This window comes from Halictus rubicundus, chromosome 2 (genome assembly GCF_050948215.1).
Source record: "Halictus rubicundus isolate RS-2024b chromosome 2, iyHalRubi1_principal, whole genome shotgun sequence".
Classification (NCBI taxonomy): domain Eukaryota; kingdom Metazoa; phylum Arthropoda; class Insecta; order Hymenoptera; family Halictidae; genus Halictus; species Halictus rubicundus.
The window spans coordinates 24,739,895-24,765,008 of NC_135150.1; the positions used below are offsets into that span (position 1 = coordinate 24,739,895).

Consider the following 25,114-nt stretch of genomic DNA (forward strand, 5'->3'; position numbering starts at 1 on the left):
CGGCATACCTAACTTATTCACTTCGTCGAATCTCTTCTCTGTTCATGCGCTGATCGGGAAACTGCTCCAGACGACAACTTAGACGATCAAACGACGACTGAACCGTACTGTGATTACTCTGGGGACTCGGGAGCCTTGTGGCTCTCAAGCATCATTCTTGGGATCACTCTGCTCGGGCTCTGACCTCTGAGTAACCTCCGACTTACTCCACGAAACGAAGACCGAACCTCTATCGTTGCTCTGGCAGAGGTCTTCGCGAAACGAGGACTGAACTGTTACAGGTTTCCCTAAAGAATGAGAAAGGGGTCTTGGAGTTCAAGCACGGTTCTTCAAGTTGTAGCGTTTGGAGTCTGTCTGAGCAACCTTAGCACGAACAGACGACAGATTCAGATCATACACGTACGATGGAACGAAGACTGTACTACTGTGGTTGGTTTGATGACTTGGGAAGAGGTCTCAAGCGTGGTTCTCGGGGATCCATGTGCTTGAGGTCTAAAGAACCTTGAAGTGATCAGTAGACTGGTTGGGACATCGACTTACTCCACGAAACGAAGACTGAACTGTTACAAGGTTCCCTAAAGAATGAGGAAGGGGTCTTGGATTTCAAGCACAGTTCTTCAAGTTGTAGCGTTTGGAGTCTGTCTGAGCAACCTTAGCACGAACAGACGACAGATTCAGATCATACACGTACGATGGAACGAAGACTGTAGTGCTGTGGTTGGTTTGATGACTTGGGAAGAGGGATGCTTGAGGTCTAAAGAACCTTGAAGTGATCTGTAGACTGTTTGGGACATCGACTTACACCATGAAACGAGGACCGAACTGCTAAGGTTGCTTTGAAGAGTCGACAAGAGGTCTTGGGGACCTCGAGCATGATCCTTTGGAGTTCCTTCGAGTAATATTAAAATGAACAATCGACTGGTTGAGACGTCCACGTACACAACGAAACACAGACTGGATTGTTAAGACTACTTTAGAGATTCAGGATGAACAATCGACTGGTTAAGACGTTAACTCAATTGTTAAGGCTACTGTGATGATTCGAGATGAACAAACAACTGGTAGTGACGTCAACTTACACAACGAAACGGGGACTGGACCGTTAAAGCTACTCTGAGGATTTAGAAAATGGTCTTATAGGTCTCAAGCATAGGCAGATGAACAGACGGCAGATTGAGACAGTGTCATACACAACGAATTGTTGCAGGTCTTTTGTTAGACGCAGGCAAACGTGACTAAATTAGAAATACAACGCATATGCGTCTAAATATGCATAGTACAATCGTCCTACAAATTTGAAAATCGCTTACAGGAAGACCGAAGTCTCTATTGTAACACAGGACATACAGGAACTTTCCAAAATTGTTGCTTAGAAAATATCGAGACCGAGACCCGCCAGATTCCTCGGGAGACACGTAAGACTCGGACGATGATGGACAGCACGACTTTCACGACTCTACGCAAATTCGATTAGGATCATGACAGGGAGGAGAGCCAGAGGGCGTTTCGTGCAAGAATGACTGATTGATGAGACGGGTGATTATTTGTGTGTTGCAGAGCGCCGCGTCGGGCACGTTGCTATTGACAGCCGCGAACCTGGCTAATCTCGCTGCCATTCATCCGCCCACGGTGACGGCGCCGAAACAGACGGACACCGCTTCGGTGGCGAGCAGCACTCACTTCACAGTTGTGAACGGTCTTGGCAGACCGACCACTGTCTACAGGAAGTCCTGCTGCGCGAGGAACCAGCTCACCGTGCTCGTCTGCACGATGAGCTTCCTATTCATGGTTGGCCTGCTCCTCGGCATCCTCTTCATGGAGAGTGAGTATACCGATCCGCTATTCCCTTGTTAAATTAAAGAGATCCCCCGTCGTGATCTCGCCTGGCCTCTTGTCCAATTAGAATAGACCCGAAGCAGGCGTAGACGAACTGTGTCTTTCATCTTCTTTAGAAAGTCTGCTGTTCCTTAACTTGGACTCTAAGAGTCCAGAGATGCAAATATCTTATTCGAAACTGTCTCATGTTCCCTTGCTGCAATTCACACTTGTGTCTTAACTCGCCGTTGCGTGGAACTAGGTCTGGGTTAGGCATCAAGACCCAATTTGCTAGGCGAAGACTTTAAATCGATGAACATTTTGCTTCTTTTTGCATACGGATCCTGTAACAATTGTTATCCAGTCGAAACAATTTGTTTAATAACTGCACTTAATAATATTGAATGACGGGGATTGTATACATCATTTATGACTTCGTTTTCCATCGTCAATGAGCTACACCTGACAGTAGCGCTCTTACCACTCGTTGAAGTCGCCACAGCAATCTCTGCGCCAATATATATATATAGCTTCGTTCACAGTTCCAATAAATTAGAAGTTGCAATTTTATTGTGATGCTTATAGATCCTGTTGAAGTAATTAACCACAATTTTAACGTCTAAATTCTCCACTACCACAATTTTAGTAGAAATCAGTAAAGAGTCTAGTACTGCACCCGAGTGACTATTCTATTATCCGAACACTCGTGTACCCTTATCAGTTCAGATAATAAAGGTCCTACTGTACTTGAATGTCTATGGGGCAGTCAACGTGTCAGTCCTTCATCAATGTTCGACATCTTAAGAACGTCCCCCTATCCAAGCAATTTTCTTCTGCTTCCAGTGAGAGTTCGCGACAAGTATCACTAGGCCGAATCCAAGGATAGCAACCAGGTGAGCGAGGGTGTCCTGAAAGCCGAGGAACCAAGCGGAAGAGCGTGGACAACGAAACAAGGGAAACCGTGATCGCTTAGGAGACGCGGATGAACTGAAATACCGAACGCCCCCGCGATCACGAGCGACCTAACAGCTTGTATTCACACTGTACATGTATATTCTGACCAGTTAGACCGATAGGGTAGAGCTCACGATTAGCGATAACGTTTCAAAGGCTGTATTGCACCGTGTCCGGCGTGCGGTACGTGAAAACTCAGTAATTACATTGATGTAATGAACGTAGTTTTAGCAAGCGGATCGCTCGAACGCGATCCTATTCCCATTGGAGCGTTCGAGCGTACCTTACGAAGGGGTCCCGTTGGACCCCCGACCTTCGACGAGTATTGTAGAACCTTTCTCTCTATGTTTCTTCTGTTTTTCTCTTCTCTAAGTCGGCGATTCGACGCCTGCATAGGCTGTAGCTTCTTCGTTCCCATTCGGACCGGTTCTCCCTCTACTCTCGTACGATCTCGATCGAGCAAAGATAGATCTCGGGATCGTGGACAGAGCTAGTAGCGACTACAGCGAGCCGATAGTCTATGGCTTCCTGTCGTGTATGCTGAAGAAGTCCCCTTTCCTTCATTTTCTGTTCAAGTTGATCCTGAGGATCCTTAAGTCTCCAAAATTTTTTACCGGAATTACAAGATTCACAAAATTATGACTTCAGGTGTATGTGAATTTTGTTGTAGTTAGACTGTGGATTTTTGTGCAAAATAAATGTCTAAATCAATCAGAAAATAGTAGAGTTTGATAGAAACTTATTTATGTCTTTAACGATCTACGCAAGTTCAATTCTTCTGATCTTTCTACTGCCTTAAATAATATCTACCTGTTTTTCAATGCAGAATACATCAAATCCGTAGTCTAATTATTACACAATCACGAACGAATCAGTGTATTCAATACAATTTTTATAGAGGCCTCTTTATACTTTGAATAATCATTTGAATCGAGTCATTTTGACTCCTCTGGCAGTTCCAATGTCGAACACGGTTTTCGCGTCGAAGGAAAATGTTCTGAAAGGAGGCTGCGAGCCAGAAAATGTTGGGAAACAGTGCGACAGTCGCTGAAACCGAGGAGAGAACCGATACGATGCAATTGTAACGCGTTAGATGGTTGCGGTGTCGTCGTCATCGGTGAAACTTCGTTAAGTCATACGCACAGTACCAGTTCGATAAACGGACAGTGACCGGAGCAATCGACGAGACGGGAGTAAGATTTAAGCGAATGTTAATTTAGGGGTCGTTATTTAATTGTTACTAACAAAACGCTGAATAAAACCCGGATTCCGTCGGGGTGTCGTTCCAGGAATCGTACGGAAAAAGCAAAACGGGAAATGCGATCGCGCCGATCGTTTCCCGCAACTGTGATATTACTTGCGTATTAATTAATCGTCGATCCAACAAGAAACTGTCAAACCATAATGAAACCGAACGTTGTTTTATTTTTCCCATCTCCTCATCCCGCAAAAAACGCTGCTGAACAAACGATCCTCCTACGCTCTTTGCATGAAAATTTTGATTGTTTTCGGATTCTATGAAGTATACGAATTCGTTCTAATTGTATCGTAATTTTGTGCATTCTTCTCAAATATGAGAGAGCAAATATTCTCTGTGATTAGTTAGGAGAGCGAGGGTCGAAAAAACGTAAGTAAAATGTTCACTAATATTATATCAGGCTAATAACGAAAATCTAATATGCTCGACGATAAAATAAAAATCGCCTACTGAATATCAAAACGCAAAAAGAAATTAAAATTTGTTTTAGACCGTATTATCAGACGAAATTAATTTCTTTAGTAGCAGAAATTTTTAAGCAAGCTAAATAAAAGAATTCTTTCGAGTGTCGAATTAAAAAAGAATCTACTTGGATAAAATGATTTTATTGCCGCATAAAACACAATCATAGTATAGCTATAAGAATATTCGATGTAACACAATTTCAACGACAAAATATCAATATCTTTGTGTAAGCTGTTGAGTACTCACCTCCAGGTCCTGCAGGGTTTGAGTCCAGTCATAGTTCTCCATGTTTGCGCCGTTTCCAGTGTTAGGCACTAGTTTGTTCTTCTCTTTCTCATCTTCCTCCTCTTCATCCTCCATGTTCTCTTCCTTCTTGCCACCATCGGCATTGTCTCCACTGGGCCCGGGCACTGCTGGAGCTTCTTTTTCTGCTTTCTGGGTTAAACAAGCAGATGTGGTTTGTAAATATATATTTTATGCAACGATGTATAATCAACTGTATGATCGACTAAAATCGCTTGAGTACCTTACTATCTATTTCTTTTTGTAACCAGACAGCTTCATCGTCAGTCAGCTCCACAATCTTACGCTCGGAATTCATCTTTTCCTCCTCTGCTCTCTCTTCTCTCTTTTTCTTCTCCAGCCTTTCTTTGCGACGTCTCTCTTGTTCCTCGCGTTCTGCCTTTTCGCTGGCTGCTTTTGCAATCGCTAGGCTTTGGTGTTGCCTGAATTTGTTAAGAACAAGCTGAAATAAAAGAAAAATGGGTTAGCCGCTACATAAGCAATCATACCATTTGAATTAGTTTATCGTATTTTATAATACATTTATTTAACGGTTAGAGTAATCAAAAAAATGATTAGAGTAAATTACCAAGAAATTTGTTAATCATAAATGTCAAAGTGGTATGGAATAATTGCCCGTAGGTGCCTAAAGCGTTAAATATCCACTATACATTCCATATGAACATGTCTACTAGCAAATGAATAATAACACAAAAACAAAGTAATTACAAATTTGCTGGATCTCTTTGCTTCAAAAGAATTAACAGAACAGGACACAAAGAACTCAAATAATATATAAAAAAGACAAAAGAAGGCTCAGTAAAGTGCAGAAAAAAATGTGAACAAGGAATGTTTACACTTCATGTTCACAAAAAAAGAAGATACTGTCACATTTTCTAGAACGTACATATATGCGAGCGATCTAAAGAGTCATTGTATTTTACTTAAATTTCAATATGAGCAAGGGATGTCGTGGAGAAAAAGAAAATAAGAGGAAAAATGACAGTTGTGAAATGATCGTTTATGTAGAACGCTGCAAAGAATTACCTTTTCTGCAGCATGTTCGTCGTCGCCGCCGGTGTAAAAATCTGTTTTCCTAGCGAGGAAACTGAAGATCGTGTCCAACAGCTGCGAAACAAAGAGAAATTCAATGTAATGCTGATCGTGCACCAGCGAAACATAACCTATACCGGCGAAGAAACTGGTTACTCACTTCTTGAACACCACCCTCGTGTTGCTGGGCCATGGCCAGCAGCATTCCGTCGAATTTCCCCTCATTGCTCGACATTGTTCCTCAGGCTTTTCACAAGAAAACAAATCTCGAGACACACAGTAACCAACAGTAACGCACGATAAACGTTCCGCAACAGCGTTCGAAACAGGTCCACTTTGTTACCACACCACGTTTCTGCTACACGAAGCTTCTCGAATTATCGACCAAACACACCACCAAATGGTCGACGTGGCGACCTCTGTCGTAAGATAAGGGAAACAGCTAATGATCTATACACAGACGATTGCAGGTTCTGATGTAGGCTAAAAAGATGATGCAGGTTCTATTCCAGGCTAAAAAGATGATGCAGAAAAGTGGGGACACTAAAAGCCCGAGCGTGAGCACTCTCATTTCCTCTCTGTGTATAGTTCCCCGTAACATTAATAATAGATCTCGGTAGAGGGTGCTCGGGTCGTATTAACAAAACTATATTGAATGTCCATCAGTGTTCGTACGCTGGTTAACATTAAGAAAAATGGCAAGCAAAAGGATTATTGGGCTTGTTAGAACTCCTAATAAAGCGTCCAATTTTGCAAGTATATTAGCCAGAAATGCAAGTAGCGATTCTTCTAACAAAGTGACGCATACGGGTCAGGTAAGAGTTCACATTGTTCACAAATCTGCCGTGAAATAGAAATATTTTCTTTTCATTTGAAACGATTGTTTTGTAACAGCTATATGATGAAGATGATTATCGCAACGTAAGGTTTGCGAACAGACCAAAAGAAGTAAATGACAATTGGGCTATTCAACTGATAGCAGAAGTCCCACCAAAACCTACAAAAGACAGGATTGTGGCTTGCAATGGTGGTGGTGGACCTCTAGGACATCCAAAAGTTTACATTAATTTAGTGAGGATAAAGAAACGTTGCAGTCATTTAATATGCATAGCAGTGCGATATAAATATTTGAAATTACTGTTTTAGGACAAACCGGGTGACCATATCTGTGGATATTGTGGATTACGCTTTTACAAAGAAGACCACCACTAAATAATGTATTTTATATAGTACAAGTGATAGCAATAAACTGTGAATCTTGTAAATATGTTGAAAAATATTTATTATGATCAATGTTAGAAATATAATGTACAATAATCTATATTCATCTTGAGACTTTTTAATTCCGTCTTAATGGTAATCTTTATTCAGTAAAACTTTGTGTTTATTATGATCACATTTAAATAACTTCCATGTGTATGTTACAAAGCTGTTTTATGACTGTTCATACCTAATGGTATTGCTTGTAGTTCAGTTTTCATACAAAGAAATTCACCACAAACGCACATTATGCTAAGAGATACAATATTTAAACACCACCAACTGAAAGTTGATGGGAAACTTGCATTGTACACCCAACAACACAACAAATGTATTAAGTGTGCTGTACACGCGAAATCCATGCATTGTTTTGTTCTTTGCACTAACCACCATAATGTGAATGCACCGACTAGTGAATTTAAAATGAAAATAACTATGGTAAGTTGACCAGCAAAATCTCGAACATGTATTTCCTTATAATGAAAAGCATAATCTAATGACTTTGTTGATCCAAGGAATGTAGCAATAATCCAGATCCACAGCGCAAGACAGAAATACATGACAGATTGAACAGCTACTATTTGGGATATTATAAGGAAAGGATCCCATATTGTTTTGCGAAATTGTCCTGATATATTATTCATTGTGGTTGATGTTTAAAATTTTTACATCTATTTATAAAGAGTAAAAATCTTCATTGTCTTGTCCATTTTGTACTTTATTGTGTATTTTGATTCTTCACTGAATCTAAAAGGAAAAATAGAACATGGATATTATGAGAGTATATATAACTATCAACGAAATAAAAATTTTAAATTAGAAGATAGTATGTGTTAAAAAAATTATAACATTACTTTTGTACGCATATGTATAATTACTGTACATTAGTTGTAATTGTTTTGTACATTAACAAATTAACCTATATGCCTCTGTAGTAATAACTTGTAACGATTTATAATATGTTATGACATTTTTATAGAGAATATCAATTTTAACGAATTTTATAAGAAAGATGTACATATTATCGATATACATATTTGTAAAACAACAAATTATTAGAAAAATGTTTTGGACATTACCACATGGATACATCAATATGGTAATATTATTCCAAACTGATCACCACACATACACATAATTATGTCATTTGTATAATATTCCTTCAGTTTCTTTCAACAAAGCTAAAATAATTACAAATGAACTGCAATGTCTAAATCAGCTGATGTGGTCGAGCTTTGTGTAGCATAGATGTCACTAGACCAACTTCATACTGGTAGATATGTCTGTTTCCTTCAAAGTACTTCGTAAATTTACGAAAATATGACGTAATTTCGCTTGTCTTGCGAGTAACAGCAACAGTGCATGAAGGAATGCCACTCTGGAATTTTATTCGTGACATATTTCTTGGAAAAAATCCGGAAGAACCCAGAAATAGAGGGTAATGTTTATTAAAAATTTGTAATTATAAGTTAAGAATGTCAGTTCTATATGATAATGTTATTTTGACAGTTCCAATGTGTTACTTGTTTTTTGTGTTTGGTAAACAAGTACATTTATACTTTAAATATAAATTTATGAAACATTTCAGGTTCTTCCAGGACCAAGATAAGTTTGACAGAGACAGTTTTAGAAATCCAATTTGGCAAAATGATGAAGACGATGATGATATGGAAGATTTTAGGTAATTTAAATTTTATATAGCATACCTAAAATCTAATTTTATACATTCTGTATATAGCTTAGAATGATGTATATTTCAAAACATTTGCAATTAATAAGTAAGTAATTTACACCTATGAATTATAGGCATTCCAGGGGAGGTATTCACTTCCGCATTTTCAGTGATCCCCTAGAAATTACAAGACATTTTGAGTCGCAAATGGATAATTTATTAAAAACCTTTTTCTTTGGATTTCACCATGAAGGTATTTTTATTTTATTTTTATATGTTAATGTATAATAAGGTAATTCTAATTATTTATTTATTATATATATTTTTAGATCCTAATATGTTTCCACCTGCACTTCCATTTACAACTCCGCAAGAAGAAAATTTACGTGACAAAATGTTGAAGTCTCAAAGTGATAATTTCAGTGAACCGACACCAAAGTTGGACGTAGATTTGGATGGCAAGTTAGTGTCACAATATGCAAAACAATAAAGGATTTGGCATATGAATATCAGTAAGAACTTACAAAAATATTTCTTATTCATTTGAACAGGGTAACAGTAGACAATTTTTCTAATGTATGGGACAAGTATAATGAGCCAGATAAGTATAAATCATCAGCAACAGTTGTAATGCAAAGGAAAGAGTTTACACGTAAACCTGATGGCACAATAGAACAAAAACAAATAATTAAAGATAATGATGGAAATGAAGAAATAACTATATCACGACAAATTGGTGATAAATTACATACTATTACCACAAAAAAAGATAAAGACGGTGTGGAAACTAAAACAGAAGACTTGGTTAATATCGATAAAAGTAAGTCGATTATATTTATGCAGAAATAACAGGTCATTAATTACATGTTCACTATTACATGTAATAATATGGGTTTCAGATGATCTAACTGGAAACCACTGGTTATTTCCGAAGGATGACAATATCAATATTCCTAATATAAGTCTTTTTCCTTGGAAACATTTTTTTAAGCCAGATCCAAAATTGTAGTTAAATACAGTAAAACTAATAGTTTTTCTGTAGATAAAATATTGATAAATGGCTAATGGTATAGTTCTTTTCATGCATTAAAATTAAATTTTAAATTTTAGTCTTTTTCATTAGCCCCCCTGTACTTCATTAACTTTACTGCAGCGAAAAAGTGTTCTATACTGTTCTATACTTTTATATCAGTTCAAAAACTGGAAATCCCTAATCTACTGTGATTTATTACAAAATTAAAATTACAATACATCTACAGTCACTGTCCTTTACAGTTCACCATGACAATTTACTCCAATGCCGGGTTGGGATACTGTATGTTACTGTATAAAACAAAATTTAAAATATTTATTACAATAGCAAAATAAATAAAATCCATAAAAAACTGATCTTAATAGTTTTATTACGCAGCAACCTCATTTACAAATTAAATTACCATTTTTAATAATTTAAATTGCATAATATAGATGATATCGCGACCTTTTCAAAAGGACAAATAAAAATAAAATAATGTTCCTCAAAAACACTTCTTCCGCCAATAATTGCTATATATAGAAGAATCAAAAGTATAAATAACACATATAGCATACAATGCATATAATGACAATAATGACGAAATACAAAGCTTTCTCTTTTCTTCCGGTTTAAGCAATACAAATTAACCGCCACAGACACGCCATCTCCCGAAGTAACTTCTTCTGTAATTTCAAAACGAAAATAATAAACTGAATAATGAATTTATTTTTGCTTAGTTCTTGTTTCAGTCTTCTTAATTTTCATATTATGCAATATACCTTATCTATTTGCTACCTCAAAATTCCTAAATTTCAGCAAGTTTCAAACAGTTTGTGTTATAAATATAAATAATAAAGATTCAAATCTATTTGACCAGATTTCTTTATAGTCTTGTAATTGTATTACAAGTTCCAAATTAGTGTTTTATTTTTCAAACATTGAAAATAAAGATGTAGATTTTGATTTCACAACTGTTTCTCCATTACCGCCCTCTACGTCCGTTTCTTTTACCCTTACATCCGGTGTTAGTGGCCCTTACGCGCCATTTTCTCTTTACGTCTGGCATCACTGTATGCGACGCTAACGAGAACATCATAACGTGACTTTAAGGAGGAATTCTATAATCTTTTTACGGTCTTCATCATGGAAAGTCCAAAACGTGTAGCGATGTCCGTGCTCTCAATTGAGCAAAAGATTGAAATTCTGCGGCATTTAGAGTGCGGAATTTCCGTGTCAAGAATTGCCAATGAATATAATATCCACCCAAGCACGGTGCGAAAAATTCGTCGACGAGGAATGCCTGCATTCCAGGGTATTGATGTACGAACAAGAAAGAGGATTCGTAAGCCAGTATACGAAGATTTAGATATAAAATTATATTTATGGTTCGTGCAATCAAAGACCCTGGGAGTTCCAATCACTGATCTTTTGTTGCAAGAGAAGGCGCTTCAGATAAGTCAGGAACTTGGAAGTTCGTCTTCGTTCAAAGCAAGTCACGGCTGGCTTTGGAAGTTTAAAAATCGGCATAATATACGTTTATTAAGCCCCTCTTCCGAGAGAGAGTGCGTAGATGAGCCAGCTGCCGAGAATTTCACGAAAGAGTTTCACAAGAAGGTTGAAAGAGATGAACTACAGTGGGAGCATATTTACAACATGAGCGAAACGGGGCTTATATGGAAAGCAATCCCGGCGAAATCGTTGCTGCATTGCGTGGAACAAAAGCTCGAAGGGAAAAAGTTACGAAAAGATCGTGTAATCGTATGTTTGTGTACAAATGCGACCGGCACACATAAATTAAAACCAGTAATTATCAATAAATTTAGGAATCCAAGAGCATTAAAGTATTACAGAAGTCAGATGCCAGTCGTATATAAATCTCAACTTGGAGGGTCAATGGATCAGGGGACATTTATGGATTGGTATGTAAATGATTTTAAACCTGCTGTGCAAAGATACCAACTAGAGCACGGTATACATGAAAAAGTTGTACTTATATTGGACGATTGTTGGAGGCATAAATTGGTATCAACAGAACGCCGTGTAGATGACCAATTTCAAATTGTGTTTTTACCCCCACAAACTACCACCCTCTTACAGCCGATGAATCAAGGCATAATAACTAAAGTAAAAAAAGCATTTAGACATAAAATGTTGCGTCGGTTAATAGCGTCCAATGGATTAAAAGAATTTTACAGCAAATACACAATCAAAGATTGTATACAATTATTGCATGAATCGTGGACAGACCTTAGTCCTAGGATAATTAGAAATTGTTGGAATAATATAAGAAAGTCTTCTGAAGAAGTAACAATGAAACAAGAGCCTATAGAACAGGATGTACAGGATGAAATGTTAGAGGAGATAGGTGACACGTATAGTGATAACAAAGAGTATGTTCATAGTATTATATCAGCAATGACAGAGCCTGATATGAATAGTTCTGATGACGAGGCTCAAATTGAAGAAGGTGGAGAAGTGTATGTGGAGGAAAGAGAAGAAGAGCAAGAGTTAGGAAAAGAAAATGAACATGAACTAGGGGAAGAAATGAATGGACACAATATCTCTATGCATGATGCAAATATGTATAGAGAAAATGATATTCAGTTCGAGATAACACAAGCTTTTGAAATTTTGAAGAGGCATGCAGTAGCGAGACCACAATATTTAAGGACTTTATTACACGGTTTAAAACAAGCATTAATTAGAGAAGGAATCTTGAAAACTAATAAAAGTACATAGAATGCAGCGTGTAAGATTTTATTTTTTTAATTGATCTTGGAATCATTTAAATTTGACATGTTTTATATATGTAATTTACAGGACAAGTGAGAACTAATGAGAAGGCATTTTTTAATGAAATAATGCATAGCTGAAAAAAATTTTTTCAAAAAACAAGGTCCAAGTTATTATTCTGAATTTATTTATTTAATGACAATCGTCAGTCTTAGTTAATGACTCTCCATCGAGTTTATCCATTTATTCTATGTTGTAGATGCTATAAATGAGCCATTGTTTTTGAAAATGGTATAAGCCCATTTATTTATACATTGAGATATTTACGAGTTTGCGTTTGGATCTACACAAAACTATCATTAACTCATTTTTTTCCAAAAGTGGTCTTATACCGTTTAAAAAAAAACTGGCTCAAATACCGAAATCAAAACGGAAAACTTAATCCATACATGAGGATAACAGTGATCAAAATTTATTTGAAGCCCTTTCCATAGAGATTTAAGTAAGTCAGACGTTACAATATACATTAAGATAATTAATACAAAATTACAACATAATTTGTTATCTGGAATGCAATTTACAGTTTAGAAACACAAGAACGCATCGTGGATATGGCTGTGGATTGCTGTTCAAGAACGTTGTTGGATGAAAACAGTGATTAGGATATAACTAATTAATATATTTATCTAAATTAATTTATTTCAGATAGTACCTTGTACTATGTAAATTAAACGAATTTACATTGTACCATGCGATATGCACGTTTGGATAAGTATTATATTATTATTTGTATTTATTTCTGTGAAATAAAAATTAAAGAATATTTGACTATTACAAAATTTTAATGTAAAAATTAGTACCTCGATAAATAAAGTAATTGTTTAAATTTGTTAAAGATCTATAATTCGCTAATAGTAATAAAGCGTAATATCAAGTCGGGGAAATCTGTGACAAGGTTGAATCTAATAAAGTGAAATTACGCGTTAATTATTAGGTTTAGGACTAATAAAGGTCAATACTTTTTTTTACTCAGGATTTGATATTCTTTCATATTTTGGTATAAAAAATATAGTATTCCATTTAAAAACACAAAATTGACCTTCAAATCTCCGAAACACTGTACCTATAAAAAAAAATAAATACATTACATATGTACCCCTACTCCTAGGTATACCTCGTCTGTGCTTTGTGACAAAATCACTGATGTACAAAATAATCATGCTACTGTCATTCAGTGTCGCCAGATGAGTAGAAAAAGTTACCCTCTCTTTGCCAGTACCACTGATATATATACCAGAGAGGAATGAGAGTGCTCACGCCCGGGGTTTCGGCGTTCCCACTTTCGTGACATCGCCGCTTTAGCATGGCACAGAACCGGTCAGTCTTTCCTGGAACAGAACCGGTCAGTCTTTTAGCATGGCACAGAACCGGTCAGTCTTTTAGCATAAAACTGAACGCACATTATTTTTTTAACCAGGATCAGAACGTACAGCTTAATTGTTTTATATGAAATATGTAACTAACATGTAAATCTTGTGTACAAAATCTCTAATATTAATTGTAATGATACGTATTTTATTTTTTTTCCAAGTTTGTAGTTGCAAACTTTAGTTGTAAAAAATGGAAAATCCGGAAAAATTCGAACAAATAAAGATCTCATATCGAAGTTTAAAAGCGACCAACCTGAATATTAATTTAATAATGAGCTATTGTCATCAACACTATCTTAAATTTTTTCATATATTTAGCTACTGTTATTATTAATTTAAAAAATTTTTCTTTCACGAATAAATATTTTTCCACCTCAGCACCATAAGATTTTTACTAGATGACTTTAAAAACACATTAGAACTATTTTTAAATAATTTTACTCGAAAACATTCTAGTTTACTCTTTATTTCACCGTTCTACTAATTTTTTATGGGCTGCATTGCAGCTCTGTTTAACACTCCTTTACAACTCAATACCATGGTACCATCCATATTCAAGGAAGAACAATTTTTTGCGACGACCATTGAAAAAACAAAAGTGTTTCCTTCATTTCAGTCCTTTAGTGCGTTGGTGACGTAGCGCCCAGCACACCTACCTGTGTTCTGTGTAACATCTGGAGTTTTATGGTACGCTAACAATTGCTATTGACTCGCAAGCCAGACCGTACAAGCGAATGCATCCACAACTTCCAGAGACCTGCCTCCAAAACTAATTAAAGGAAGGCTAGACATGCAGTGTGTACTATACTCCTCAAAAGAGGCGGATTCCAGTCGCTCGTGTTATAAACCTCATTCGATACTTCATCGAAAGGGTGATCTTACATATTTCTGTAACAGTTCCAAGTGCATGCACTTTGTTCATGATACCCTCTTTGTAATTATTAAATTCAATTAAATATTAAGTAAATCTTTCACGGTGCTAACGGCCCTCGCAGAGATGGGCATTATTTGGGATAAAAAATTATTTAAATGAAAATTTGAATAAAAGATACTTTATCTTTATTTGTTATTTGAAGGTTCGAATAAAAAAAAGCATCTTTATTGGACGAGTATCGGATAAATAATTTTATTCGTCGAGAATTTATCCGACGAATAAAGATAATTTTTTCTATTCGAAGCGGATTTATTCGAACTTCGAATAATTTTTTCATCTTTTATCTGTATCTTTTATTCGAAGGCTTCGAATAAATCTTGGAATAACTTTTGCCGAGCGCCGAGCTTCAAAGACCCAGCAACGACGGACGACATACAATGTAAGCGAATGGAGAATCGCGCACGTATGAAAGTTTAAACTTTTAGATTTTTCAATATATCCTCATGAAATTGTGACGAGCGAATGGAGGGGATTTTCCTGATGAAAATGAGGTCAAATTCGAGTGTAATCGAACAAGTTTCACTGATACCTAATTTTACGATAAAAAATACAATCTCATTAAAGACAGTCCAAATGATGTCGTGTTTGGACTCATTTCGATCGGAACCAGCTCTACAACTCATTCGTCTTAACAATATTGTTCTGATTAAAAACATACAAGCATAAATTGCCAGTAATGCTCGATTCCCCATCTGCTTACATTGTAGGCTGTTGGTCGGTCGCTGGTCTTTGAAGTTCCGAGCTCGCAGAGTCGCGAGATATCGGTGTGAAACAACTACCAATCCAATTGCAAAACTTCATTGTTTTTCATGATATTTTTATGGGACTTGCGCCAACTAATTCGTGGCATTCTTCTGATTAAAATGACACTAAACACGGTACAAATTGGACTGTATTTAGCATTTTTATCCGTAGATTTATTCGAAGGCTTCGATAATTTTTGCTATAACTTTTGCCAGCTCGACGAATAAACGGCGACGACGGCCGACGAGGACTGACGAGCGCCGAATGTCTAAGACCCAGCGACTGCCAAACGGCACACAATGTAAGCGGATGGAGAATCGTGCATTATTGGCAATTTATGCTTGTATGTTTTTAATCAGAACAATATTGTTAAGACGAACGAGTTGTAGAGCTTGTTCCGATCGAAATGAGTCCAAACACGACATCATTTGGACTGTGTTTAATGAGATTGTAATTCTTATCGTAACATTACATATCAGTGAAACTTGTTCGATTACACTCGAATTTGACCTCATTTTCATCAGGAAAATCCCCTCCATTCGCTCGTCACAATTTTATGAGGATATGTTAAAAAATCTAAGAGTTTAAACTTTCATTCGTGTGCGATTCTCCATCCGCTTACATTGTATGTCGTCTGTCGTCGCTGGGTCTTCGACGTTCGGCGCTCGTCGGTCCTCGTCGGCCGTCGTCGCCGTTTATTCGTCGAGCTGGCAAAAGTTATCCGAAGATTTATTCGAAGCCTTCGAATAAATCTACGGATAAAAATGCTAAATACAGTCCAATTTGTACCGTGTTTAGTGTCATTTTAATCAGAAGAATGCCACGAATTAGTTGGCGCAAGTCCCATAAAAAAATAATGAGAAATAAAGAAGTTTTGCAATTGGATTGGCAGTTGTTTCACACCGATATCTCGCGACTCTACGAGCTCGGAACTTCAAAGACCAACGACCGACCAACAACCTACAATGTAAGCAGATGGGGAATCGAGCATTACTGGCAATTTATGCTTGTATGTTTTTAATCAGAACAATATTGTTAAGACGAATGAGTTGTAGAGCTTGTTCCGATCGAAATGAGTCCAAACACGACATCATTTGGACTGTCTTTAATGAGATTGTATTTTTTATCGTAAAATTAGGTATCAGTGAAACTTGTTCGATTACACTCGAATTTGACCTCATTTTCATCAGGAAAATCCCCTCCATTCGCTCGTCACAATTTTTTGAGGATATGTTGAAAAATCTAAAAGTTTAAACTTTCATTCGTGCGCGATTCTCCATCCGCTTACATTGTATGTCGTCTGTCTTCGCTGAGTCTTTGATGCTCGGCGCTCGGCAAAAGTTATTCGAAGATTTATTGGAAGCCTTCGAATAAAAGATATAGATAAAAGATGAAAAAATTATTCGAAGTTCGAATAAATCCGCTTCGAATAAAAAAAATTATCTTTATTCGTCGGATAAATTCTCGTCGAATAAAATTATTTATCTGATACTCGTCGAATAAAGATACTTTTTTTATTCGAACCTTTGAATAACGAATAAAGATAAAGTATCTTTTATTCGAATCGTTATTTAAATAATTTTTTATCTAAATAATGCCCAACTCTGGTCACAGGTGCCTTTTGGAAGGACAGCCCACCTGTTATCTAAACATTCTTTTAAAGTCCTTTTTTTACAGTCGCAGAGGAAGAAACGCTCTGTATTTTGGATTTCAAGTAATTGTAGACACTTGTATGATTCTGTTATATATACTACTTTGATAAAATTAGAAAATAAAAATTATGTGGCGTGTGTAATGTCGTACAAAGCAGTTTCAGATGAATGATAATGTGTTCAGGAACTGTTACAGAAATATGTAAGATCACCCTGTCGATGAAGTATCGAATGCGGTTTATGACACGAGCGACTGGAATCCACCTCTTTTGAGGAGTTTAGTACACACTGCATGTCTAGCCTTCCTTTAATTAGTTTTGGAGGCAGGTCTCTGGAAGTTGTGGATGCATTCGTTTGTATGGTCTGGCTTGCGACTCAATAGGGATTGTTAGCGTACCATAAAACTCCAGATGTGACACAGAACACAGGTAGGTGTGCTGGGCGCTACGTCACCAACGCACTAAAGGACTGAAATGAAGGAAACACTTTTATTTTTTCAATGATCGTCGCAAAAAATTGTTCTTCCTTGAATATGGATGGTACCATGGTATTGGGTTGTAAAGGGGTGTTAAACAGAGCTGCAATGCAGCCCATAAAAAATTAGTAGAACGGTGAAATAAAGAGTAAACTAGAATGTTTTCGAGTAAAATTATTTAAAAATAGTTCTAATGTGTTTTTAAAGTCATCTAGTAAAAATCTTATGGTGCTGAGGTGGAAAAAATATTTATTCATGAAAGAAATTTTTTTTTAATTAATAATAACAGTAGCTATATATATGAAAAAATTTAAGATAGTGTTGATGACAATAGCTCATTATTAAATTAATATTCAGTTTGGTCGCTTTTAAACTTCGATGTGAGATCTGTATTTGTTCGAATTTTTCCGGATTTTCCATTTTTTACAACTAAAGTTTGCAACTACAAACTTGGAAAAAAAAATAAAATACGTATCATTACAATTAATATTATTCTTAATTTATATTAATTAGAGATTTTGTACACAAGATTTACATGTTAGTTACATATTTCATGTACAACAATTAAGCTGTACGTTCTAATCCTGGTTAAAAAAATAATGTGCGTTCAGTTTTATGCTAAAAGACTGACCGGTTCTGTCCCAGGAAAGACTGACCGGTTCTGTGCCATGCTAAAAGACTGACCGGTTCTGTTCCAGGAAAGACTGACCGGTTCTGTGCCATGCTAAGGCTGAGCAGATGTCAGCACTATATCGGGAACGCCGAAAACCCGGGCGTGAGCACTCTCATTCCTCTCTGTATATACTAGTATATATATATATATCAGTGCACAAGGCTTAATCTGGCGACACTACTGTCATCTGATGGAAAAAAGTTGTATTGATATTGTACATACACCATCAGTTTACGCTTTCAAGGAACAGGCTGGAACTGGAACAGGCCGCCACGTGCTTCAACAAAGTAGCATATCCCTGTGTTGTGTTGCAGTGTGACATGTCAAAGGCAAAACACTTCGTTCGTTTGTAAGAAATTAAATGAGTGGATTTATTTGATAATGCCGGTAGATTTAGGATTCGTGGAGAAATGTGACGCGTGGAGATTGGAAAGTCGATTTTTTCCAAGCAAAGTCGGCGGTAAACCAGCATGGCTTAATTTGAAAGACGTTCCTGGAGAGAAGGATCTTCGATGCGAATATTGTCAGGAGCCTTGTATATTTTTATGCCAAATTTACGCTCCTTACGAGGACAATGAAACGGCGTTTCATAGGACTATATACGTTTTTGTATGTAAAAAATCGGAATGCTGCAAACTAAACGAAAGCGGGAACTTAAAAGTTTTCAGATCTCAGTTGCCAAGAATAAATGAATTTTATTCACCTCAACCACCTGTGGAGGAGCCTGACTGGAGGATTGATGTTAGTACGTATTTTTTTATAATATTTTATATATATTTTATATTTTTTAATAGCCTGTATGTTAAATTAAATGTTCTTAGATACAACTAAATGGGTAAAAACATGCCAGGTGTGCGGAATATACGCGCCTAATCATTGTTCGAAATGCAAACAAGTCAATTATTGTTGTCGTACTCATCAAGTTTTCGATTGGAAATCTGGTCATAAGGAATCTTGCTGTACAAATCGGAGTCCAACGACCAATAGCAAACTTTTGTTCCCTGAATATGAAATAATAATAGAAGCAGAAGATGAGAAAGAAGATAACAATGAAATTCCTTCAGAGAAGGAAAAGGAAGAAATAACAAAATATAAAAACATGTTGGAGAAAGGAGAAGCTGGTACTTTTCAAAATGAAGACGTACAAAGCGAATTGTTAAGTATGGCTAATCAAACAGAAGATGAAATATTTTCCGAGTTTCGTTCGACTATTGACAAGTATCCAGATCAAATTCTGAGGTAAACTATCCTTAAAAATAGAGAAAGACAATCAACAGATGTCTATAAAAAGTGGGATTTCAATGTTTATAGATATGACAGAGGAGGAAAGATTTTGTACATTTCTGAAGAAAATAAAATTGATGAGGTACCAAAATGTTTGGAATGTAATCAAGAGAGGCAATTTGAATTTCAGGTAACACAATGATATAAAACTTTATTCATCTTTTATGACGCATTGTACATGAATGATTGGTTCGTAGCATGGACCTAAAAATAGTATAACAGTAATTGAAACGACGTTATTAATGTCCTTTACCGACGCAGTCGAATCGACGAAAGTAATCCACAGTACAATGTGTTAAGAGAGCTATAACTAATGAACAATAATTCTTTTTAGATCATGCCGCAATTATTAAATTTTCTTAACTTGGAGGATACACTTAAATGTATTGATTGGGGCATTTTAGCAATATTTACGTGTGCAAATTCATGTATTTCATCAAGTGGATATAGTGCAGAATATGCATGGAAACAAGACATCATAGAAACTAATTTCGATTAAAATAAATAACTAGGAACTGATTTTTTTAAACAAGTATACAACGATTTTCAGAAACGTATATCTATGAATATAAACTCTTTTCATTATTCCAAAATAAAATACATAATTACTGTAATAATAACAATATCATTTCTGTTTAAAACTTAAAATATACAGTCTCAATAAAACTTTTGATAAATCACTAATGTGCAATAACTGACTCAAACTATAAAAAAGGAAAAATCGATATGGATAATAATTCGTCGGTTTTTAAGAAGAATATCAATTAGTAAAACTTTCAAATTACTGAACATTAATGATTAATACAACTTTTTCGTTATGTATCAAATTTATAAATAAAATTGAATTGAATATATGTATATATATTTTAAGTCTTTGATACTTTAAGAAATGATAAGAATTGGTAGCAAAATGATTGTATCAAAATAGAAATCTTCTTAAAGGCTAGTGACAATTGGTAGCACTGTACTTATATGGTACATATATTTCTCTCATAGTCATATAATATTACTATCCAAAATATGCTTAATGCGCGTAAATTCGAAGATTCGATTAATTAATGAAAGATTCTTAACCATTTTTTAAATAGAAATATATCGGTAGCTTTAAAACAATGAGTTTGTTAGAGGTAGATTCGTAAAACTCGTTTTTCAAGTACTCCCTACAAATTAATTCACTTTGATCTTCAGTATTGCTGCACATTCCTTGCAATACTGCCTAAAGTATTTTAAAGTAATACTGGACACACCTTTAGTTAGATTCTGAGATAGTTCAAGCGGATCCTGCACGCACAACGGTGAATCAGTCCGTAAAAATTCACGTTTTGAAGATGTTCTCAAATGCATGGCATAAGCGTTCATTGCTGTAGGTAATTTGTTCAATTCAGTAAAGTCTGTTTTAGCTATTAAACTGCCCATAAGTGGGCATACAATGTAACGTTGATAGTCAAAATTTGCATAAAACTCGAAAAACTCCTGTAACAGTACTGTTACAGAATGTACATGATTGTTTTTACATTTAGCCGATGCGAATCCAATTTGCCAATCTGAAATCAGATTTCATTAGAAAATTTCCATGGCCAAAAGGCGATTCTTACAGATTTAATTTAAATAAAAAAATTAAATATCTTAAAAACTGTGAGAGATGGAAACTAATAACTTTTGGTTTTGTTTCAAACGTATAAAAATCTATAAGAATCGTTTATTATTAGAGGTGTACGAAAAAAGTTTGTTTTGTATGTAGCTTACCACCTATAAATTCAGAGCTATTGTTTTCTTTTATTAATTCAGCAACGCTTGGTAAATGTTGTTTTTCTTGTAGATAATATATAACAAGCCAGTAAAGAGCGTAATTAATGAAACCATGACCTCCGGGTAAATTGATAAAAGACAACCATTTTTTAACAAATAACGTTAACTTTTTGCAAGGTAGACACGCGTTGTTAAATGACCTGAAAGTTATAATTTACAAGCATAGAGTTAAAGAAATTATCCGTTGATACGATTCATTACATTAAAACCAGATACAGTACCGTAAAAGCTTTGATTTTTCTACAGAAAGACCATTCATAAATGAAACATCACAGTCTAAGTTTCTTGGTTTATATATTAATTTTATTATAGGTACTCGACATTCTTGTAATATATCTTTTATTTCCCAAACATCTTCATCTGTGGCTACAGCTTCTTTAATGTGTAAAAGTTGTTCTTCTACTTTATAGTTATTTTCATAATAATTGTTTCCTATAAAAATTTACAATGATGCAAGAAGAGCTGTTCGAAAATGCTTAAATTTATGGCTATTTTAAAGAATATATTTACCAGAATCAATATATATATCTATATCACTGTTTGTAAATCCAAGCCCAATCAACCGAGAACCAAATAAAAATGCTTTAGCCTTCGAATAGTATAGCTTCGCTTTCGTTTCTAAAGATTCTCTCACTTCCTCTTGAACACGATCCTCTGTTGAACTTGCTGTTTCTTTCAATAAAATTTTTATCGTGTGAACAATTTGTGTTAACATGTCTCTAATACATTTGGGAAGAGTCTCGACCATAAAATCGTTACTTTTTAATAGATATTTGTGCACTATGTCGTTGCAATGGCCCTCATACTCATCGGATTTACTAAACCATAAGGTGGCACATGGAATACAAAAGTCAAACATATAATTCCCTTTTTTCAGAACGTCTTTATGACTCTGACAAATATGTTCCAGGAATTCTATCTTGTATCTAATTCCTTTTTTGCATTCAACACAAGTAAATCTTTGTATACTATAGTATAAATCACTGAAATCTTTTAGTATATAATCGACAGTGATATGGACAAAGTCATTATTTTTTGTATGATTCTGTTTATGTTCTATGCATCGAATATGAGGCATAATATTATTAACATTTTTTATGGGAACCTTACAAACTTCGCATGTTACTACTTTTTTTGCTTTCTTGCTGCTTTCTTGATTGCTTTCTTTTTCATCTTTTAGAATATCTATTCTTACATATTGCTCTGTAATGGTATTGTTGTTAGTTTGAATCTTAACTTTTTCTTTGTGCGAAAACAAACGCGTATGTTGATATAACACATATAAGTCCTTTGAAACGTTTGTTTTACAGGGTATACAATAGACGTGCGTATCATGATGAATAAAAAATTTAAAATACAGTTTGATCTCATTAATTTTCTCCTCTGTTAATGTATACATTTCTTTTTCAAGCTCAAAATACTCCATATGATACAATTTGTTTAAACGATCTGTTAGCCGTTTTTTTATAGGCTTTACTATACAACGTTTATTCTCAATTTTAGGAAAAGGGAGAAGTGGTGTTTCCTTAATTTTCTCCATAATCTGCATATATACAGCATTCGACATAATTAAGCCCTTATCGGATGCATCTGAACTTTGGAATGTGTTATCATTATCAATAATAGATAATTTGTGAAGGCCATTTAGTATTGAACATATCACATTATCATCGCTTGCAACTTTATCAGCAGAAAATAATTGTTTAATTGTCAGCCGATGCAATCTGGTTTGACAATGAACAATTACAGACTGAGTATTAGATAATTTTTCTCTGCAAATTGAACATGAGTAATGGATATTATCAAAACTTATAAGGCATTTTTCCTCAAAATGTACAGAGGTGTTTACCACTTTTGGTGACAATATAGTAAACACAAATGAATTATTGTCCTCAGATGTGTTCCGACTATCGTTTGTGGCATGGGTTTCAGTGTTTTGTGCTTTAGTATGAACCAAAATATTTTTGAAATTGTGTAAATGTGTCTTTTTCCTTATATGACAAATGAATGAAGTATCTCCATCTATTATTGATTTACAACATACACATTTGTACAAAAATGTATCTCCTGCAGAATTAAGAGATTGATTATCCCTATGATGGGTATTGATATGCGCAAACAGATCATTTATATTCATTCTCTCACTACATAATTCACAGTCATAAATGCTGGTCTGAATTTCTTCATAGTGTTCAGCTTTATCTTTTAATTCTTCGACTATATTCTCTAGTGTTAATTGATCAATGTCTATATCATCTACATTGTCATTGCATTTTAAATTTTTCCTCTGATTTTTTTTCAATTGAATCACATGGTGTTTTCCTTTGATATGTTGTAAGTAATTATTCATTGCACCCATGTTTTTCTTACATATCTTACAATAAAACTTATTGTTTTTCAAAACATTTCCATGCTTTGGTAATGTTTGTTTGTCCTCTTTCGAACAAGTTGTGTTCTCCAACAATTTCAAATTATTTTCTTGTTGCTTCGATTGATTCAGTGCTCTCTCGTGTTGTTTTCCTTCTATATGCAGCAATATATGATCTTTAGATGGCAAAACACATTTACAAAGTTTACATTTAATTGTACCATTATCGAGTACTTTAATATCATTGTCTATAACAATCTGACATTTCTCATGGATTCTTTTATTTGTATTCTCTGGTGCCTCAATGACTACACCATCAACAACTGCATCTTCAACTAATGTTTCATACGAATTCGACTGCATAGTATTGTTATTTGACATTGAACAAGAATGACAAAATAATTTCGAAACCCAACTCCTAATATCGCACATTTATTCGACAGAGTTTAAGAACTGTATTAACCATTTTTTTTTAACATTTCACAGTGCCCTAACACGTATATTGTGTTTATTACGTTTTAAATTCGACACTGTGCTCTGCTTAATTTTCGAATAATATACGATTCTGGAATAAATTGATATTTTTATTGAATATACAATTGTTCTTTCTCTGTAACGCATGTAACGTTTAAATATTTTACTTTCAAGTGAAATAAAATTTACGATAAAATAAAAGGAAAAACTTACAGGCTGACACGCTAATTTGTGGTTGCTACATGATAGAGAACTAAATTCATAAAGAAGTATTGAGAACCATTGCATTTATATCATTTCAGCTTCAAGGGTCGGGGAATTACATACATTGCATACTGACTCATTTTGATAACGTTTTATAAGAGAGCACATTGCGTACTTTAGATGGGTGGTGGTGGCATTGGAAAGATTAAGGCAGGCTTGCAAAGTGTGCTACAAAAACCTGTGAACTTTATTTAGGAGTTTACAGTTTATATTTATGTAGTAGAAAAATGTTTAGTTTCGATTTTGTGAAACAATTTGTGATTCAGAGCAGTGTCGCCCGATGAGTAGAAGGGATTCGAGTTGAGGGGAAAAAGTTACTTTCTCCCTGACAGTACCGTGACATTGTGACATTGTGACCAATTGTGACACATGCACGGCAGAGATAAAATGCGTTCTGTTGGCAGCACTGTATTAATTGCTTCTCGCACCAGTCTAGGCAACTAGTCCAGGTTACAATTCATCAAATTTCTATAAATCCCTTTTTTCGGTAAAATTCTACT

General features: G+C 35.2%; 7 protein-coding genes across 8 annotated transcripts in view; 4 read left to right on the top strand and 3 right to left on the bottom strand.

Moving 5' to 3' along the window:
- Positions 1-4,179, top strand: part of LOC143365728 (uncharacterized) — a 33,583-nt gene extending 29,404 nt beyond the window's left edge. Inside the window, exons 4-5 of the mRNA XM_076806165.1 lie at positions 1,558-1,822; positions 2,659-4,179. Coding sequence (XP_076662280.1) covers positions 1,558-1,822; positions 2,659-2,684 — 291 coding nt within the window. The 3' untranslated portion in view covers positions 2,685-4,179. The remainder of the gene's footprint in view (positions 1-1,557; positions 1,823-2,658) is intronic.
- Nudc (nuclear distribution C, dynein complex regulator) overlaps positions 1-6,198 on the bottom strand; it is a 177,034-nt gene extending 170,836 nt beyond the window's left edge. Inside the window, exons 1-4 of the mRNA XM_076806161.1 lie at positions 5,988-6,198; positions 5,822-5,902; positions 5,019-5,237; positions 4,739-4,927 (exon numbers count right to left, since the gene is read on the bottom strand). Of these exons, the coding sequence (XP_076662276.1) occupies positions 4,739-4,927; positions 5,019-5,237; positions 5,822-5,902; positions 5,988-6,062 (564 nt within the window). The 5' untranslated portion in view covers positions 6,063-6,198. The remainder of the gene's footprint in view (positions 1-4,738; positions 4,928-5,018; positions 5,238-5,821; positions 5,903-5,987) is intronic.
- A 240-nt stretch (positions 6,199-6,438) lies between these two features.
- Nd-13a (NADH dehydrogenase (ubiquinone) 13 kDa A subunit) lies at positions 6,439-7,150 on the top strand. Its single transcript, XM_076806107.1, has 3 exons — positions 6,439-6,642; positions 6,722-6,898; positions 6,974-7,150. Exons 1-3 carry the CDS (start codon positions 6,523-6,525, stop codon positions 7,037-7,039), a joined length of 363 nt encoding a protein of 120 aa, XP_076662222.1. The 5' UTR covers positions 6,439-6,522; the 3' UTR covers positions 7,040-7,150.
- On the bottom strand, positions 7,093-8,307 carry Sys1 (Sys1 golgi trafficking protein). Its single transcript, XM_076806106.1, has 2 exons — positions 8,167-8,307; positions 7,093-7,834 (listed from the first exon to the last, which is right to left on the bottom strand). Exon 2 carries the CDS (start codon positions 7,729-7,731, stop codon positions 7,249-7,251), a length of 483 nt encoding a protein of 160 aa, XP_076662221.1. The 5' UTR covers positions 7,732-7,834; positions 8,167-8,307; the 3' UTR covers positions 7,093-7,248.
- Positions 8,308-8,393: 86 nt separating this feature from the next.
- Positions 8,394-9,863, top strand: LOC143365699 (uncharacterized). The gene is made up of 6 exons (XM_076806105.1): positions 8,394-8,525; positions 8,676-8,768; positions 8,894-9,012; positions 9,089-9,221; positions 9,311-9,579; positions 9,659-9,863. Exons 1-6 carry the CDS (start codon positions 8,458-8,460, stop codon positions 9,766-9,768), a joined length of 792 nt encoding a protein of 263 aa, XP_076662220.1. The 5' UTR covers positions 8,394-8,457; the 3' UTR covers positions 9,769-9,863.
- An 8,695-nt stretch (positions 9,864-18,558) lies between these two features.
- Positions 18,559-24,866, top strand: Zfrp8 (Zinc finger protein RP-8). 2 transcript variants are annotated; one of them, XM_076806121.1, is made up of 4 exons: positions 18,559-19,160; positions 19,237-19,654; positions 19,727-19,829; positions 24,735-24,866. In XM_076806121.1, exons 1-4 carry the CDS (start codon positions 18,797-18,799, stop codon positions 24,807-24,809), a joined length of 960 nt encoding a protein of 319 aa, XP_076662236.1. In that variant the 5' UTR covers positions 18,559-18,796; the 3' UTR covers positions 24,810-24,866. The 2 variants fall into 2 exon arrangements, with proteins under 2 accessions (XP_076662236.1, XP_076662235.1); XM_076806120.1 differs by lacking the exon at positions 24,735-24,866 and adding an exon at positions 20,034-20,420 and having other exon boundaries at positions 18,565-19,160.
- On the bottom strand, positions 20,109-24,726 carry LOC143365703 (uncharacterized). The gene is made up of 5 exons (XM_076806108.1): positions 24,564-24,726; positions 22,019-24,441; positions 21,730-21,940; positions 21,446-21,648; positions 20,109-21,243 (listed from the first exon to the last, which is right to left on the bottom strand). The coding sequence occupies exons 2-5, from the start codon at positions 24,306-24,308 to the stop codon at positions 20,867-20,869; spliced, it is 3,081 nt and encodes a 1,026-aa protein (XP_076662223.1). The 5' UTR covers positions 24,309-24,441; positions 24,564-24,726; the 3' UTR covers positions 20,109-20,866.
- Positions 24,867-25,114: the final 248 nt, after the last annotated feature.

Coding starts and splice junctions, on each gene's coding strand:
- Nd-13a (XM_076806107.1), top strand. CDS start 6,523: ATGGCAAGCAAAAGGATTATTGGGCTTGTTAGAACTCCTAATAAAGCG. Junction 6,643..6,721: donor AAGTGACGCATACGGGTCAG/GTAAGAGTTCAC, acceptor GTTTTGTAACAG/CTATATGATGAAGATGATTA. Junction 6,899..6,973: donor CAAAAGTTTACATTAATTTA/GTGAGGATAAAG, acceptor TTACTGTTTTAG/GACAAACCGGGTGACCATAT.
- LOC143365699 (XM_076806105.1), top strand. CDS start 8,458: ATGCCACTCTGGAATTTTATTCGTGACATATTTCTTGGAAAAAATCCG. Junction 8,526..8,675: donor GAAGAACCCAGAAATAGAGG/GTAATGTTTATT, acceptor GAAACATTTCAG/GTTCTTCCAGGACCAAGATA. Junction 9,580..9,658: donor CTTGGTTAATATCGATAAAA/GTAAGTCGATTA, acceptor TATGGGTTTCAG/ATGATCTAACTGGAAACCAC.
- Sys1 (XM_076806106.1), bottom strand. CDS start 7,731: ATGAATAATATATCAGGACAATTTCGCAAAACAATATGGGATCCTTTC.
- Zfrp8 (XM_076806120.1), top strand. CDS start 18,797: ATGCCGGTAGATTTAGGATTCGTGGAGAAATGTGACGCGTGGAGATTG. Junction 19,161..19,236: donor TGACTGGAGGATTGATGTTA/GTACGTATTTTT, acceptor AAATGTTCTTAG/ATACAACTAAATGGGTAAAA. Junction 19,830..20,033: donor AGAGGCAATTTGAATTTCAG/GTAACACAATGA, acceptor AATTCTTTTTAG/ATCATGCCGCAATTATTAAA.
- LOC143365703 (XM_076806108.1), bottom strand. CDS start 24,308: ATGTGCGATATTAGGAGTTGGGTTTCGAAATTATTTTGTCATTCTTGT. Junction 21,941..22,018: donor AGATATATATATTGATTCTG/GTAAATATATTC, acceptor AAATTTTTATAG/GAAACAATTATTATGAAAAT. Junction 21,649..21,729: donor GAAAAATCAAAGCTTTTACG/GTACTGTATCTG, acceptor TATAACTTTCAG/GTCATTTAACAACGCGTGTC.